General features: G+C 36.3%; 1 protein-coding gene across 1 annotated transcript; it reads right to left on the minus strand.

The window, feature by feature from the left end:
• Positions 1-17,240: 17,240 nt before the first annotated feature.
• LOC107896172 (protein DMR6-LIKE OXYGENASE 2) lies at positions 17,241-18,752 on the minus strand. Its single transcript, XM_041074477.1, has 4 exons — positions 18,457-18,752; positions 18,115-18,362; positions 17,711-18,032; positions 17,241-17,621 (listed from the first exon to the last, which is right to left on the minus strand). The coding sequence occupies exons 1-4, from the start codon at positions 18,679-18,681 to the stop codon at positions 17,370-17,372; spliced, it is 1,047 nt and encodes a 348-aa protein (XP_040930411.1). The 5' UTR covers positions 18,682-18,752; the 3' UTR covers positions 17,241-17,369.
• Between the last annotated feature and the right edge of the window lie 205 nt (positions 18,753-18,957).

An 18,957-nucleotide genomic window follows, 5' to 3' on the forward strand; every position in this document is an offset into this window, starting at 1 on the left:
AACCCTTTGGGTCAGTGCGTACTGTTGATAAAGTGTGTAAGAGATGCCCTCTAAAAATCCGAGAATCCTGTCTTCCGGCCGATTTGATGCTTTTGCCGTTTGACGAATTTGACGTTATTCTTGGTTTGGATTGGTTGACCGCGCATGATGCGGTTGTGAATTGCAAAAGTAAGACTATCGATTTGAGGTGCGCAATAACGAAATAATCCGAGTTGAGTCTGCGGACTTAAGGGGGTTGCCAGCTGTAATATCAGCAATGTTGGCCCAGAAATATGTAAGGAAAGGGTGCGAAGCATACCTCGCGTATGTATTGATGACAAGGAGTTAGAAAAGAAACCAATCGGTGCCGGTGGTTTGTGAATACCCGGATGTTTTCCTGAAGAGCTACCGGGTTTGCCACCTGTTCGGGAGGTAGAGTTTGGTATTGAGCTTGTACCTGGAACTACGCCAATTTCGATCGCTCCGTATCGTATGGCACTAACCGAGTTAAAAGAGTTGAAAGCTCAGTTGCAAGAATTGACGGATAGAGGTTTCGCTCGACCGAGTTTCTCACCTTGGGGTGCACCAGTATTGTTCGTGAAAAGGACGGAACCATGAGGTTGTGCATTGACTATCGTCAACTGAATAAAGTGACGATAAAGAATAAGTATCCGTTACCGCGTATTGATGATCTGTTCGATCAATTAAAGGGAGCATCGGTGTTTTCAAGATAGATTTGAGATCGGGTTATTATCAGTTGCGGATTCGAGATTCGGACGTACCCAAAACTGCTTTCAGAACGAGGTACGGTCACTACGAGTTCTTAGTGATGCCGTTTGGGCTCACTAATGCCCCTGCGGTGTTTATGGATTTGATGAATCGGATCTTCAGGCCGTATTTGGATCGGTTCGTAGTTGTGTTTATTGATGACATCTTGGTCTATTCAAGAGATGAGACCGAACATGCTGAGCATCTAAGGCTAGTGTTGCAAATTTTGCGGGATAAGCAGTTATATGCTAAGTTCAGTAAGTGTGAGTTCTGGTTAAGAGAGGTTAGCTTCTTGGGTCATGTGGTATCCGCATCGGGTATTCGAGTTGACCCGAGCAAAATTTCAGCCATACTTAACTGGAAGCTTCCGAGAAATGTTACCGAAGTCCGGAGCTTTCTAGGGCTCGCCGGTTATTACCGACGATTTGTCAAAGGTTCTCGATGATAGCCACACCAATGACGAAGTTACTTCAAAAGGATGTTAAGTTCGAATGGACGGAGAAATGTCAGAAAAGCTTCGATCAACTGAAAACTCATTTGACTGAAGCTCCAATTTGGTGCAACCCGAATCGGGTAAGAGTTTGTCATTTATAGTGACGCATCCCTACTTGGGTTGGGTTGCGTATTGATGCAAGAAGGTTGAGTTGTGGCCTATGCGTCGAGACAATTGAAGCCACACGAGAGAAATTATCCGACCCATGATCTCGAACTAGCCGCGATTGTGTTTGCATTGAAAATATGGCGACATTATTTGTTTGGTGAAAAGTGCCATGTGTTTTCGGATCACAAAAGTCTCAAATATTTGATGACTCAACGAGACTTGAATCTGCGACAAAGACGTTGGCTTGAGTTGTTGAAAGATTACGAGCTTGTCATTGATTACCACCCAGGAAAGGCTAATGTGGTTGCGGACGCCTTAAGCCGGAAATCACTGTTTGCTTTGCGAGCGATGAATGTACACTTGTCTGTTCTACCTGACAATGTGTTAGTAGCTGAATTAAAAGCCAAACCATTATTGACTCATCAAATTCGTGAAGCTCAGAAAGTCGATGATGAATTGGTTGCAAACGAGCTGAGTGTGTTCCGAACAAGGAATCGGAGTTTCAGATTGATGATGATGGTTGTTTGAGGTTTAGAAGTCGTTTGTGTGTTCCAAGGAATTCGGAACTCATTCCGATGATTCTGAACGAAGCCCATTGTAGCCGAATGTCAATTCACCCGGGAGCACGAAAATGTACAACGACTTGAAACGTCGGTTTTGGTGGCATGGTATGAACGAGACATCTCCGACTTTGTTTCGAGATGTTTAATATGTCAACAAGTGAAAGCGGAACATCAAGTGCCTTCAGGGTTACTTCAGCCGATCATGATACCCGAGTGGAAATGGGACTGAGTCACAATGGACTTTGTGTCCGGACTGCCATTGTCCGCAAGTAAGAAGGATGCGATTTGGGTTGTTGTTGATAGGCTGACTAAGTCGGCTCACTTTATCCCCGTGCGTACGGATCTTTCGTTGGATAAACTAGCCAAATTGTATGTCTCTCAGATTGTGAGATTACATGGAGTACCATTTCTATCGTGTCGGATAGAGATCCGAGATTCACCTCACGATTTTGGAAGAAATTGCAAGAAGCTTTGGGTACCAAGCTGCATTTTAGCACCGCTTTTCACCCCCAAACCGATGGTCAATCCGAGCGGATAATTCAGATACTTGAGGATATGTTGAGATGTTGCATCCTCGAGTTCAGTAGTTCATGGGAACGGTATTTACCTTTGATTGAATTCGCTTACAACAATAGTTTTCAATCAAGTATTAAGATGGCACCTTATGAGGCTTTGTATGGTCGTAAATGCCGTACGCCATTGTTTTGGACCGAGCTTGGTGAAAGTAAAATTTTCGGAGTTGATTTGATTAAAGATGCCGAACAAAAAGTAAATGTAATCCGCGAAAGTCTGAAGGTAGCCACAGATCGTCAAAAATCGTATGCGGATTTAAAACGAAAGGACATTGAATATCAGGTGGGAGATAAAGTGTTTCTTAAAATGTCACCTTGGAAGAAGGTACTCAGATTTGGCCGTAAAGGCAAGTTGAGCCCGAGATTCATTGGGCCGTACGAAATTTCCGAACGAGTGGGGCCGGTTGCATATAGATTGATTTTGCCCCCTGAACTTGAAAGGATGCACGATGTCTTCCATGTTTCAATGCTTCGACGTTATAGATCCGATCCGTCACATGTGATTAATCCCTCAGAAGTTGAAATTCAATCTGACTTGAGCTATGAAGAAGAACCGATTCGTATCCTAGCTCGTGAAGTGAAAGAGTTGCGAAATAAAAGGGTTCCGTTGGTTAAGGTGTTGTGGCTCAAACACGGGATCGAGGAAGCAACCTGGGAACCCGAGAGCTCGATGAAAGAACGATATCCAAACCTATTTACCGGTAAGATTTTCGAGGACGAAAATTTCTTAAATGAGGGAGAGTTGTGACAGCCCAAATTGACCCTAGTCGGGAAGTGGTTTCGGGACCGCTAAACCGAGTCACCGAAAGGTTTGAATGTGATGTTTATTGTCTAGAATATGTAATCATGATTGTGTGAAAATTTCAAGCTTCGATTTAGTCGATTGCATGTGAATTTAGTCAATAGGACTTATATGAGAAAATTTTAAAATGTGATAGGTCAATGCATGAGGACCTATTAGTGCATGGGGAAGAAAAAGGGGACTTGCATGTCAAATTCCCCTTCCCTAATATGTAGTGGCCGGCCATGCTATGGGTGGAAACATGTCTCCAACATGTTATGCTAGTGATGTATGTTAAGAAAAATAAAATAATGAGCATGGTGATTAAATAATGAAAGGAAGGGTGATGAAAAAAAAAATAACATGGTCTCATCCATACCCCTTGTTGCCGTGAATTGAAGAAAGAAAACAAAAAAAAAAGTGTTCATTCTTGAACATCCTTGGCCGAATAGAGGAAAGAAAGGAAGGGGAAAAGCTTGAGAAAATCGGCTATGGTGGTTTGCTAGACTAAGGTATGTTTGATATTATTCTTTGAGATTCATGTATATCTTAAGTTGTAAGTGAAAATCTACCTAGCCATGGTTCAAATTTTGTTAATTGATGGAGATGATATTCGGCCATGAATGTTACATTCTTGGTTGGTATTTTGATGTCTTTGGTGATGAGGTATGAAGATGGTTGATTTTGAGTGTTTAATAAAAAGGATGCATGAATTATTGTTAAATAATGGTCGAATGTAGCATGATTAAAGATGTGAATAAATTGAAGTTAAGGAGGTTGTCAATGAAAAATATGAGTTGGATGAGGCTTAAAGAATAAAAATCTAGGTGACTAGAGGTCAAGGACATTCGGTCATAGGCTTGTGTGCTAGCAAAATCGGCCAAGTGTTTATGTGGTGGAAATTAAGTGTTAAATGGAATGAAAATGATATTATATGGGGGTATGTATATTCGGCCATATGAGTAAATATATAGATGATGTTAAATTTGATTATGTATAATGGGCATTAAGATGTTGAACTTAAGAAATTAGAAGTAAATGAACTTGATAGTATTTAAGAGATAGAGGTGATAGATTAATGTTGCACATTCGGCTATGGTTAGGCATGTTGATGATCTTATCTTGATTTAGATAATTAGGCATAAAAGGGTGGTAAAGGGGATGAAATTGTCGAATGATTAGTTGGGTAACAAAAGAAGCATTCGGCCATCACTTGAGAGCTTGTGTGATGTTGGGTTTAAAATTAGCAAAGGTAACTTACCTAATGCATGTGCATGTGTGATTAGATTTTTGATGATATGGTAGTTGCATGAGGTTATTAGCCGAATATACTAACATACATACACATGTGAAATTGGATTGTAAATATTTAGCAAGGTGGTTAAACTAGTTAAATTATTGATTAAGCTCAAGGAGTTAAAGGAGGTGAATCGAGCAAAGGCAAAGAAAAGGTCATCGAGTAGCCGAGTTGGAACCGTCTTACCCAACACGAGGTAAGTCATTAAGCATGTAGTTGGTATTATTTCAAATGGTCATAATGTTTATGTATTGATGCTGAATGGAATGAATAAATATACATATATATATGCATGTACGTATGTGATGATGAAATTGTTGAATGAAAAGAAAAGAGGTAAGATGTACTGAGTTGTTGATCTCGGCACTAAACGTGCGGGTATAACCATTTATGACCATGAGATTGGCGCTAAGTGCGCGGGATTAAAATTGTACAGCACTAAGTGTGCGATTTGACTATGTTGCACTAAGTGTGCGAAATGAATATGATGCACTAAGTGTGCGAATTGACCATGCGGCACTAAGTGTGCGAGTTTGACTATGTAGCACTAAGTGTGCGATTTGATTACGTAGCACTAAGTGTGCGAGTTGATTATATAGCACTGAGTGTGCGGACTCAATATACATTCGTGAATCATTATGGACACTATGTGTGCGACACTATTGAGTCGATCGCGGACAGCGGATCGGGTAAGTGTCTTGAGTACATGGCTAATAGGTGCTATGCTTATACTTGGTGTTGAGCTCGGTAAGTTTGAACCTATGTGACAAATATACTTGAAGTCACGTACATAAAATTTATCGTAGGATGGGTGAAAGGCCGTTTAGTCGTTTGATTGTAACGAAAATAAATTGATTTATGAAAATGCTTCAATGTCCTATTGATGAGTATATGGAATGTGAATGCATGAATTGATATGAAACTGAATCGATAGGTTGGAGGAACTATGGTATGGTTCGGTATGGATGGAGTAAATTGTCTCGTTCTATTTTGTTTCCTCTTGTGATAATGTTATTGATGGATGGTAGTGCATTGCTTATGACTTACTGAGTTATAAACTCACTCGGTGTTTCCCTGTCACCCATTATAGGTTGCTTGGACTCATCTATTTTTGCGGGGTCAGGCCGTCATCGAAGTCATCACACCGGATAGCAAGTTTTGGTACTTTCTTCTTAGTTGGCTTAGAAGAACATTTTGGCATGTATAAGCTATTACGTTGTGTTTGAACTTTGGCATGTAAACTTTAAGCCATGCGAAGATGGCACGAATGTTCGATTGAGTTGGATCAAGGGTAGGCATGAAATGGACCTAGTTACTTTCGTAACAGATGCTGGCAGCAGCAGTGTCATGAGATTGAAAAATCACTAAAAATAGTAGGAGTGGAGTTAATTGATGAATAAATTATGGAATCGAAGCTCGATGAGTCGGTTTTCATGAGGAAGTAACGAAAAGATCATATGGGCAGTATATTAAGAGATAATCAGATTTTTGTGGGACAGGGCCAGAACGGTTTCTGGATTCCCTGCTCCGACTTTGGAAATTCATTATAAATTAACCAGAGATAATTAGGGGTCGTACCATATATGTACAGATTCCTCTCTGAGTCTAGTTTTCATAGAAACAAACGGTACCAGTATTGAAGCCCCGTGGAGGGAGATATCCAAGTCGTAATGGGCAAAGGTCAGTGTAGTCGACCCCTGCAACATGGGAGACTTTGACTAATAAACTGTACTAATTGGCCCGACCAAAAATTCTAGAAAAAATACATAGATGGGCACATGAGTCTAGTTTCTGGGAAAAATTGCGAAACTGATTTTCGAGTTACGAAACTCAGGATATGATTTTTAAAACGACTAGTACACAGATTGGGCAGTGTCTGGAAAATAAATTTTATAAGGGGTTAAAGTCAGTTAACACCTCGTGTTCGACTCCGGTGTCGGTTTCGGGTTCAGGGTGTTACACACCTAGTAATTATATAATAATAATTTGGATTATATGTTTTGACAGTGAATATTTGGACAGTGAATATTTGGATTATATGTTTGCAGTGCCTCCGGCATACTATGCTCACCTCGCTGCTTTTAGGGCACGCTATTATATTGAGGATGAGATGTCGGATAGTGGGTCTACTGGGGGAAGCCGAAAGCCGAAAGACAAGGTTGTAGAGGTTAGGCAGCTCCCCAGCATAAAGGATAATGTGAAGGAAGTGATGTTCTACATCTGATAAATTATATGTTTGGTTGATGGTAGAAAATTGCTCAGGTATAGTTGCAGTTTGTGGATATTGGTTGGTACAGTTGTTTTGTTAGCAAATAGCTTTTTGTTGGAGGGTACAGCAGATGTTTTTACCAGAGACTGAAAAACAATTATCCCAATCATATATAAAATAAATTTACCTTTTCTAATTGAAACTTGAGGAGTTTCGTACCTTAATGGGTGCCAACGCTGTTATATGCTTCTTACTCCAATGCCACCTTTGATGATATAACAATAATTCATTGATGTTAAAAATTGATGAAAGGAGCGATTTATAAATAATTAAATAAAAAGGAGCGATTGAGGAAAATCTTTAAAAATGTTAGTAAAAACTGTCAACATATAAACCTGCATTAAAAGGAGACTATACAAAATCAAAGAAATTAGTGATTCAGTAGCACTCACTGGTAGAGAATTCAGATTAGAAGAAATCATTGAACCAAAAACAGTAAAAAAGCACAAACTAGTTTTTCCATTTCAGAACAAAAAATCCAAACAACCGACATAAAACTGACAAAAAGAAATGAATTTTCCATTTCAGAACAAAAATATCCAAACAACAGACATAAAACTGACAAAAAGAAATCAAATTTTGGATCAAGTAATTAAAGAAACCTGCGTTAAAAGGGAAACTATACAAAATCAAAGTAATCAGTGATTCAATAGCACTGATTGGTACAGAACTCAGACCAGAAGAAATCTTTGAACTGAAAACAGTCAAAAGAACTAACCAGTTTTCCCAATTCCAAACAAAAATATTCAAACAACAGATATAAAACTGACAAAAAGAAAAAAGAAATGAAATTTTGCTCAAGTAATTAAAAGGAAAACAGTATGCAAAATCAAATCAAGATACCATCATCGATTAGTAATTCAGTAGTACTCACTAGTAAAGAACTTAGATCAAAAGATATTTTTGAGCCGAAACCTATAAAAGACACTAACTAGTTTTCTGAACTCAGAACAATAAATAGAAAAAAACTGACAATTTCCATATTCAATATTTTTATATTACTTAAAACAAGGGTATAATCATCGAGATCAACATCAACATCAGTATCAACATCATCATCATTAAGATCATCAAAATCATCAATAACCTTGGGATGATTTACCCGGTTCCTATCATTAGCAAGGAGCGATTTTTGTTGGGATCTAAAGTCAAGTAATACAGTAACTACACATTAATCTGAAGGGGACTCAAAAACTAACCATTTCAAACCCATGAAGCATCTAACCGTCGACGAGAGGAAAGGGAGAATAGTTAGGGATTTCGGGTATGGGGGAACAGATTAAGGGAAAAAAAGGGGACTTGGGAAAAATGTTAGGGATTTTGGGTTTGAGGAATTAGGGGATGATTTGGGGAAAAAGAAAGAGGTGTTTGTTTTAGGGATTTGGGGTAGGAAGACGAAATGGGGGAAATGACTTAGCAAAAAAATGAAACTGATTTTGGGTAAAGGGCATAAACCTCAGGAGAGAAAAAACGACGCCGTTTCAAATAAGGAAAATTTGTGGCGTTTTCAGCAACGCGCCGTTAATAAGATCTTTTGCGGCGTTTTTAGCAAAGCGCCACTAACACCTATTTTATCTACAATATAAAACGACGCCGTTCTAATACGCGTTGTGGCGTTTATTATAGAAACGCCGCTAAAGCCACTACTATTCAGAAGAAACGACGCCGTTTTACTCTAATGTAAAATGAAATTTTGTGGCGTTTTCTAAAAAAAGGCCACTATTTTCTATCTTTTGCGGCGTTTTATGTATAAATGCCGCTAACACCTGAATATTTTATAGAAATTGATCAAAATTTAAAACTATATATATATTTAGAATTTATTTTAAATTATATATAAACCCGAAAACCCTAACTATAGTTGAAACTTTAATTTTGATTTAATACACATTTTAAAATACATATTATGTATGCATATAAATTCATTAAATTAAAACATGATGCTATTTATTATATCAATAACGTGTAAATATTTTACAAGATCTAGATCAAATTACAGTTCATGTGTACGCAATTGCACACTAACCACTTTTCATATGTATATTTATATATATTTTAAAATAATATTTTATATATATTTATCTCATATACATTTATCTTCTAAATTAAAATCTAAAATTATACTCTAAATTTAAAACCCTAGACCTGATACTCTAAACCCTAAACTAGCTTAGACCACAAACACAAAACCCCTAACCCCAAACTTTAAACCCCAAAACCATTTGGTAACCCCTAAACCAACCATATAACTCCTAGACCATAAAGCCCAAACTATAAAGTACTCTAGAAATTGTTAACCCTAAACCATAATAAACATATATATTTTTAGGAATTAATTTGTGTGGCCAATGTTAGTGTAGTACAAATTAAAACACATATATATATGTTTATCTTCTTAATTATATTAAATAATATGAGTACGTATATATATAAAATACATGAATCTTAGTAAAATCCAAATGTTCTTCAGTTAATTTCTACCTAATAGTATCATTTCCTTAAACCCTTAACCTAAACTTAATTTTTAACATATTTTATTTCAGACATTCTATTTAATATTCTAAATATATTTAAACAAAAAAATAATTAAAAATACACAATAGCATTATTATTTATACAAAGTTACATAACTTTAATAAAACAATTAATTTTCTATTGGAACACTCTAGTTATAATGTCCGGTCTGTAAGATATTTCCATGTTATATAAGCTTGGAAATTATACATAGTTCAACAAATGCTAAATCCATGCCACATTCAAAATCACCCTTTCTTAATAGCATCCCAGGCTAGGTAAGAATCTGGAAAGGAAATTATCTCTTAAGAAGTTAATAGTTGTCCCATTAATTGTAAACTTAATTTAACCCTAACCTTTAAACCCTAAATCATAATCCCTAAACCCTGAATTAATCATAAACCTTCAAATACTAGTTAACTCCTAAACCTTAAACCATAGTTAACTCATAATTAATTAAACATGCTTAAACCATATATCTTAAACCATAAACCTTAAACTATAATGATAATTAATTCAATATTTTAAATTCAATACTATCTCTTTTATGATTATATAAGAAAATATTTAATATATTGTATAATCATAAATTTTAATAATTATTGTTTTAGGGGTTATAGATTAGTGTTTATGATTTTTTTTAGGTCTAGGGGTTATGAGATTTTTAGTGGCGTTTTACGAAAAGCGCCGCTGATGCTCTGGTGTTTAGCAGCGTTTTACGAAAAGCGCCGCTGATACTCTGGTATTTAGCGGCGTTTTACGAAAAGCGCCGCTGATGCTTTGGTGTTTAGCGGCTTTTTACGAAAAGCGCCGCTAATGCTCTGGTTTTTTGCGGCGTTTTAGGAAAAACGAAGCTAATGCTCTGGTTTTTTGCGGCGTTTTAGGAAAAGCGCCGCTAATGCTCTAGTTTTTGGCGGCGTTTTACGAGAAGCGCCGCTAATGCTCTGGTTTTTTGCGGCGTTTTAGGAAAAGCGCCTCTAATGCTCTAGTTTTTAGCGGCGTTTTATGAAAAGCGCCGCTAATGCTCTGGTTTTAGCGGCGTTTTTTCTAGAACGCCGCTATTGCTCTGAATTTTAAAATTTTTGCGGCGTTTTATTAAACGCCGCCAAAAGTCTATTTTCCTGTAGTGATCGTACCTTAGGATTTCTCTAATTTGCGTGTAAGGATTTGACATCGGCAAAGGCATAAGTGATAAAAATTTCGAATTTAAATTGGACTGATAGATCTCTTTTCTCAAGTAAGTTAATCAAAGCTAATGTCTTCAGTTGAGATATATTGGTTATTTAAGCTAATGCAAGTAAAATGGCCTTTGTTTAGTATGATAAGTGAATTCCAAATGATTGTATGATAAAATTTCCGTCTTATGAAAGTCGAATGGCTTAATCCATGATTAGCAAAACTTGGACAGATTAGAATATTATTAATCGAAGCATTTGAACTGGTTTAGTCTGCACTTAGGCAGAGACTTTTTAATTTTCAATGATGCACTATTGTATGAATTGTGATGTGTTTTAAGACAATAAGATAATGTGATAGCTTAGAGCATTTGCTACAATCGAAAGATTTGAGTTGTTAATAGGGTTAGAGTTGAACATCAGGTTTTACTGGAACTATCTTCTCCACTGCTGATATTAGAATAGAAATGAGAAAGGATTATTCTCAAGGCCCTATTAGAATTATTTCTATCTTGAAAGAGAAAAAAAATGTGATGTAGCTTATTGTTAAATGTTTGGTGAACTCTGTAAATCATGTCGGTATGTACTGAATTCCCACTCGTCAGATTGATGAGACTTCATGTCTTTATGATTGTCGAATTTCTCGAAATACTAGTCTCCATTAATCGGATTGTGTGAAATAGAGAGTGTAAGGCCAAGATGAATTGACTAGTTTTATTATTCGAATTTGAAAAGATTCAAGTATGTGTATATATGTGACATGATGGCATAGATGAAACCTTTGTGTATATGAACTCTTAGGTAGATGTTGAAATTTAGCCGAGGTATAGTATAGTGATGAATAGCTTATGATACTGATATGGGAAAGTAAAGAGATAAGTATTAGGGACACAGTTGAGTGAAAGTTCTTTAACAATGATTATGGGAAAGAGAAGTTTATGTGAATACCAAAACCACTTTCCTGGTAAGATTTTTGAGGACGAAAATCCCTAAAGGGGAGAATTGTAACAGCCTAAAATAGGACCTAGTCAGAACAATGGTTACGACACCACAAATATGAAGTAGAAATATTTATTTTATGACTATTTTAGGGTCTATGATATGTTTGAGTGATTGTGTGCAAATTTTGTTAAGTAAATTTTATTGATAAAGTGCCCAATTTTATTATTGGGATTAAATAGCATTAATTGCAAAATATAAGTTCTAGAATATAAGTACTTGTTTGAAATGGGGGTTTAAACTAGAGGTCTTTAAATGTCAAATAGACCATAATATTTTGGTATGGACAAAACTAGACATGGAAGGGTAAATTGAAGGGTTAGCAAAAAGGGCATTTTGGTTATTTGAGTGTTTTAAGGCATAAAAGACAAAATAAAAGCCCGAAAATCTGCTTATCTTCTTCATATAGCTGCCGAAATTTACATGAATCCATGGCTAGGGTTTCAAGCTTTTCGAAGCTCAATTATAAAGAAAAATTGAGATTTGGGCTTAAATCGAGAAAGTGCGTGGTTAATGACAAAAAGAGAATAATTAGTCGAAATTTCATTTGAGGTAAGTCCTTTTGATTAAATGAGCATGATATGTATGCTATTGTTATTATACTTGAAAATCTATCTTGTCATGATTGTATTAAGGTTTATGTTGATGATATTGTATAGGAGAAAATGATGTTAAATGTAAATGACATTTATATATTGATTGAATGTTGGAGATTTGAACGAATATGATATTCCATTGAATCGAGTAAGTTGTATGTAAATAATACAATTACATTGTTATTATTATGTGCTGAATTGATATAGCATGAAATGCTTGATTGTTGAAATGAGAATGCATAATGATAATTGAGATAGTAGAATTCCTTTTTGAACCATAGGGGATAAATTAGATATTCATGCCATGACATATGGGTTATTGTGAGCTAGTGTAAGACCATGTCTAGGACATGGCATCAGTATTGAGACGAGTGCTAGTGTAAGACTTGTCTGGGACATGCATCAGCCTCGAGATGTAAGCCAATGTAAGACATGTTTGGGACATGCTTTGGCTACTAAATGTGTCAATGTAAAACCATGTTTGGGACATGGCATCGGCACTGATATGTCAGAGCTAGTGTAAGACCAAATCTGGGACATGGCATCGGCCTCGATTTCAATAGTCAATGTAAGACTATGTCTGGGCCATGGCATCGACTTGATGGATGAGCCAGTGTAAGACCATGTCATTATACACTATGTTTTAGGCTTAGTGAATATCCGATAGCTTTTCGAATGTTTCAACAGTGAGAGTTATTGTTTAAGCTAAACGAGAAAGGTTATGACCATATTGTGAGTGGTACAGGTACTTACATGAAATTGATGAGATGTGAATTCAATTCATGTTATATGATTAGTAAGAAATGAAAATGAGCATGTTGAGTAACACAGGTATGTATGCCAAGCTCATGAGAAATTATTTCAGTTTATCATACACCTTTAGTGAAGATGTAAATAGGTAATTCATCCTTATGAGAATGATTTTGTGATGACCTTGTGATTATAGGTCTATACTTATGATGTATGAATATGTAACCTTACCAATGTGGTAAAAGTGAATTAATATGGTGTGATAAACTTAGTATCGTTAATTTACACTAAAATAGTTTTGGACAGCAGCCATTGTCTAACTTTGAAAATCCACCAAAAATTGTGGAAATTGAGTTAGAGGCTGAATAAAATATGAAATGAAATCATAATGAGTATAATTTTACATAGAAGAAACGGTATAGGCAAAAGAGTTTCATATTATGAAATATTTAAATTGTTGTGAGATAGAGCTAGAATGACTTCAAAATCCCCTGTTCTGATTTGACAAAATCATTTAAAATTTTACAAAAATAGTTATGAGTTATAATTTATATTCTTAGAATTATAAATGAGTCTATTTTCACAAAAAACAGACGGCAAACATCATCTAATTCCCGTATTTTGAGATAATTAATTTTTAGTGAAAAGGGGTCAGAACTGTTAGATAGCGAAAAAGGGTAAATTTAAGGAATAAACTGTACTAATTGGCCAAACCAAAAATTTTAAAAATTTTATGGTAAGTAGATATGTGAGTCTAGTTTCAGGAAAAATTAGCATAACTTAATTTTGAGTTTCGTAGCTCTAGATATAAATAATTTAGTGACTGTGACTCGAGAAAATAGCTTGACTAGAACAAGAGTAAAAATGCAAATAGGGTTGTATTACCATGACAAGCAAGTTGATAAGTTACTTATTATTTTCATACGGTCTTACTAAGCTATAAAGCTTACTCCCTTCCTTTCCTTTCCTTTAGTGTTTTCAGGTTAGCTCGGAGTTGGAGATCATCGGAGGCAGCATCACACTATCAAGTCGCTACCTTTGGAAAAAAATGAAGTATATATTAGAAATTTTCAAGTGAGTGGCATGTATAGGGATCTAGTTGATTGACATGCATTATTTTGCTTTGGCCAAATGTGTTGGCTTATATTGAGTTATATGCATATGGCCATAGGATGTGGCTCATATTGATTATGGCTTGTAAGCCTAGCTATTCATGTCATGTCTAATGTTTATAATGTGATTATGTTTGTTTGCCATTCATGGTTAGTAATATGACATGTGTGTTGGATGTATGCTCTATGACCAATTGAGGTTGTCATAGCCATGTAGTAATTGCACGTTTATACACAACGTGATAATGATTGAACATGAGTGCTTGATGGATAAGTTGGTAACCACAGTATAATGGTAAAAATGGTCATCAAAATGACTAGTTTTATGAATGTGAAGTAAGGAATCTAGACTTGGTATTGCATGAGTAGATGCATTACTTGTAAGAGGACTTGTTAATGTTAAGGATATATCTTAATAAAGAGTGTTTAATCACTAAAATTATGCCATGAATTTTGATTTTGATATGCATAAGGTTGCAAGAGATTATGGGTAACATGAAGGCTTGGAAAATAGCCTAAGTGTTGGCCACACGGGCTGAGACACGACCGTGTGTCTCAACCGTGTGAGGGACACAGCCTTGAGTCACGGGCGGGTGGCCCGGACGTGTGGTTCTATATACATGCTAATATCATAAACAGAGAGTTACACGGTCTGAGGACACGGGCGTGTCCCTATGTCCACACGGGCATGTGACCTGTTTCATGGGAAAATTTTCTAAGTTTTTCTGAAACCTTTCAAAGTTTTCGGTTTAATCCCAAATCAATTTTGAAGAATGTTTTGGGCTTCGTAGACCCAAATAAGGGACGACATGCATGTGTTTGAAAGGTTTTGAATTAAAAGAGATTTTATGGCCCGATTTTTGCTTGGATGTGTATGTTTAAGTCCGATAATGTCTCGTACCCTGTTCCGGCGTCTGACATAGGAAAAGGGTGTTACACTAAGGACCATGTGGAAAGGGAATGTCCACTCGAAGCTTAATGATCGATAAAGCCCGTCAGGGATTTACAAAGAGAGAAGAGGTCCACCGGGACTTTTTGGCATGAGATAAGTCCACACAGGACTAACAGAGGTAGAAGCCTGCTAATGACAATTTAACACAGGACTAACAGGGGAAGATTATCTAACTTTGGGAGCATCTTGGTAGAATGGAATGAAATAGGGGAATCCTATGGGACTATCCGGATGGTATGAGTCTGCCAAGAAAGAGTGGTGCCCATCCACCACCCATTTTCCATAACCAAGGCCTCCTATAAGGGCATCAATAAATAGGTATTCCTTTAAAAAGGGATTCATGCACAAGATATGTCATAAGAAGTGCATTGTTAGAAATAAACCAATAGATATGGCAATTCATCTGATAGTTCATCGATAGTGGTCTTCGATATGGATATTCGTATATATGGTTACTCTATGATGAGTCAAACCGAGAAGGCAATCATAGAAGTCTGAGCTAAAGCTAGACGGGGAAAGTGAAAGTGTCTGGGAAAAACAGATATGACTACACTAGTCGACATGTCCATCAACGTTTAGTTCCAAAACCAGTGAAGGCGTCATGTCACCTGCGGAATCTCCTAAGTCACTTAAGGAGTTTATCTCCGTGCATTAATTCTTATTTATCCATCAAATTAAGAGTTTTTCTATGAGTATCATCGTATAGAACCTCACTAAGTTCATCTAGACTTACTTTTGTATTGCTCTAAATGCAGGGTTAAGGAATGATTCATAGATCACAGAGAGACTAAGCCAGATGCCATCAAGTTGTGCGAGTGTGCCATAATTGTATCATGTCTATAAAGGGGTACCCTTAAAGGCTACGCCTTAGGGGGAAAATGCTTTAATGTATTTGTTTTAAAGTTTTGAGTCTTAGAATAATGTAATTATTTATTCGTACTCAATAAGTCATAATGGTAGTTGGGACTAAACATTTGTATGGTGTAAAATATAATTGAAATAAAAAATCTAAATCGGTCATCATCAGTGGATTTGGTTGAGAGTGTTTTAGTAATAATGAATGTTTATTTTAACATTAACTAAGTCTGCAGATAACATGACAAAAATTTTGTTAAGTAGTTCGGGTTAATTGTGATGCTGGGTACCCGAAATTAGAAATCGGGTCGGGTATAGGGTGTTACAAACGACGTTTTATAAAATCTTTTGTAAGCTCGATTATAACCTAAATTTGAATAAATAATGTTGTTAAAAGTCTTGAAACCTAATTTTTCATATAATTTGCATCGTAGATATTGAATTAAAATCATAGTTGCTTAGGCAACGAATCTGATATCTCACATCTCGGATCTGGCGATCAAATCGAATTGGATGTTACATACACATATTGGCCCATACTTTATTAATTTAACAAAAGTCTAATAAATTTTAATTAAATTAAATTATTTTTAATTTAAATAACTTTTTTATTATAATAAATAATAATGTAATTATTATATATGTGATATTCATATTTTTCTAAATGGAGGAGGGGAAGAAGACTTTCGAAATTAAATAGCACTTGAGGGGAGAAAGAAAAGTTCTTTTTTACACCTACAATAGCCTTAATTTGCCATGATACAAGGAATTGATTTTGGGTGCTTATAAAAAATTCTAGAAAGAGATCCTTACTATAAACGTTTCATCAACTCCAATGTTACATTAAATATTATAAGAATTCTAATATTTATGTAATAAGATTTTTTTTTGAGTATTTCGTTTAGTAATTTAACCCTTGTAATGATTCAAATAATTGAGTAACGTTTTGAATTATTAAACCATGTTTTTATGTATTACATAAAATATTATAAAAATTTAATAGTTTATGTAATTAGATGGAACGAAAGCTATAGAAAGTTAAAATCCCTAGAAATTCTGACCTAGCAACCAAACCATTCCGATGACGGGGACCATTAGGTAGAGAGAATGTGATCCAAACTCCCTCAAATCCACCAAGCTTTAATGGCGCTTGTGTTATAACCAGTTTCAAGGCCTACTAGTGAGAGCGTGTTTGTCTTCTTCATCAGCATTGGTTCTAGCCTGTTGAGTAATTTCCTTAGGTTGCTAAAAAAGTAAAATTCACTATAATTTTCAAATTCATAGATTGGTTATAATCTTAATATTTTTTTTAATATAACTACTTTACACATATAAATAAAATCCAAATTGAAATCCTCAAAATTCGCATTTAAAGTTTTGATGTTCTTGTAAATTGAAAAAGTAGAAGGTAGGAAGAGGTGAGTTGCAAGTCCCGTTTGCAGAGATGGAAATGTATATGAAACAGTGAAATACCATCATCTAGCACCTTAATTAAGACGCTTCAGAAATTAACATTATCTGGGAGGTCGAATAAGACAACTCCGTGTAATCTCGACTTTAAAGTATGAATTCATGACAATAGATAATTATGGAACACAAGTTTTGAACATGTCGAGGCAGCATTCGCTAGCAAGTCCCCTCTTCCAAAATTTTTCATAGTATTCCCCATAACTAAAACTTCGATACACTGCAGGGTGATCATCGTCGATCAAGTCCGTAGCAGGGCCTATCAAAGCATCAGGTGAGGGACAATAGAAGGTTGGGATGGATATTCGTTCTTTATTGCAGTTCACAACAGCTCGATGGAGCACGCTTTTGTAACGATCATTGCTAATTACCTGTGACAAAAGATTACCACTCACTTTATTTTTTTTTCTGGATTAAGAAATAAATAAACAAAGGTTACAATCACTATCCACCACTTCACCTGCATTTGATCGCCGATGTTGACAATGAAGGTGTTGCAAATGGGATTGACAGTAATCCACTTGCCATCTCTTAAAACCTGTAATCCAGGGACGTCATCTTGAAGAAGAATAGTTATTAAATTAGGATCGGTATGGCCAGGCAAGCCATAAGTAAGTTCTGGTTGTGGACAAGGTGGATAGTAGTTTAAAGCCATGTGTTGCCCATGCTTGCTTAGGGTCTTATCTATATGATCTCTCTTCAGCCCTAAGCTGTCTGATATGGCCTCAAGCAGTCGTAGCACTAAACCTCTAACGCTACTGCAATACTCGGCTACGTCGCCCCTGACAGGAACCACAAATTCAGTCATGCTTAAAATTAAAGATGAAAACCATTGGCTTATTTATGGTACTATATTATTAAAACCTGAAGGAAGGGGGATTTGAAGGCCATGCGTTTACGTGATCTTGGAGAGGGTAGCAATGGAGTCTCAGAAAATCCCTCCAGTTGGCAACCTTCTCCGTCTTAACGTTGAAACTAGTTGACAACCGGTTGGCGACGGACGGGTCGTCGGAGTAATTCTTCAACCGCTCACTCTCCGGTAAATAAAAGAAATCTCTAGCTAAACGCAGCATGTTGTTGATGGTGGCTTCTGAAACCCCATGGTTCTTAACCTGATCATTTAGCAGAACAGAAATCACTAACAGAATTAACTAGTAGGAGTAGCAAGCGACAATTACAGCCAAATCAAAATATTTGTTTGGATACCTGAAAGAAACCATCATGTTGGCAAGCTAGGGCAATCTGTTTAAGAACATGAGAGCGGTTGGGGCCATGGAGGTCCTGAAGGTCGATCAGAGGGATGGAAACATCTGATACATGAACATCAACCAGGTTTGGACGGTCGGAGATTGGTCTGATGTAATTGGTAGGCACCAGTTTAACTGTAGTTGCGAGGTCAGTGAGTAATAGCTTGGTGGTGGAGAGCGCCATGGGAATGGAGTATGATATTTAATTACTTTGCACAACTTTGGAGGTTCCGGCTTTCAGCACCCATTTAAAGCACTCATTTTCTGATGACGTTGAGATGCTGATATCACAAGATGTACGTAATCTTTCTGCCATTTATTTTTAATTGAAAAATTCCAGAATCGGACAAATGATGTTACGGCTTTTACAGCATCACATTCCTTAACTAATGTCAAAGGCCATGTGAACATGAAGATGGTATTCTTGCAGTTTAATCAGGAATGTCAAATTACTTTCACA

This window comes from Gossypium hirsutum, chromosome A08, assembly GCF_007990345.1.
Source record: "Gossypium hirsutum isolate 1008001.06 chromosome A08, Gossypium_hirsutum_v2.1, whole genome shotgun sequence".
In the NCBI taxonomy this organism is placed as follows: Eukaryota; Viridiplantae; Streptophyta; class Magnoliopsida; order Malvales; family Malvaceae; genus Gossypium; species Gossypium hirsutum.

Excerpts from the sequence above, each read along its gene's own strand:
- LOC107896172 (XM_041074477.1), bottom strand. The coding sequence starts at position 18,681 with ATGGCGCTCTCCACCACCAAGCTATTACTCACTGACCTCGCAACTACA. Across the intron at positions 18,033-18,114 it reads TCAAATCCCCCTTCCTTCAG|GGGCGACGTAGCCGAGTATT; the intron begins GTTTTAATAATA and ends GGTTCCTGTCAG. Across the intron at positions 17,622-17,710 it reads ACATCGGCGATCAAATGCAG|GTAATTAGCAATGATCGTTA; the intron begins GTGAAGTGGTGG and ends CTTTTGTCACAG.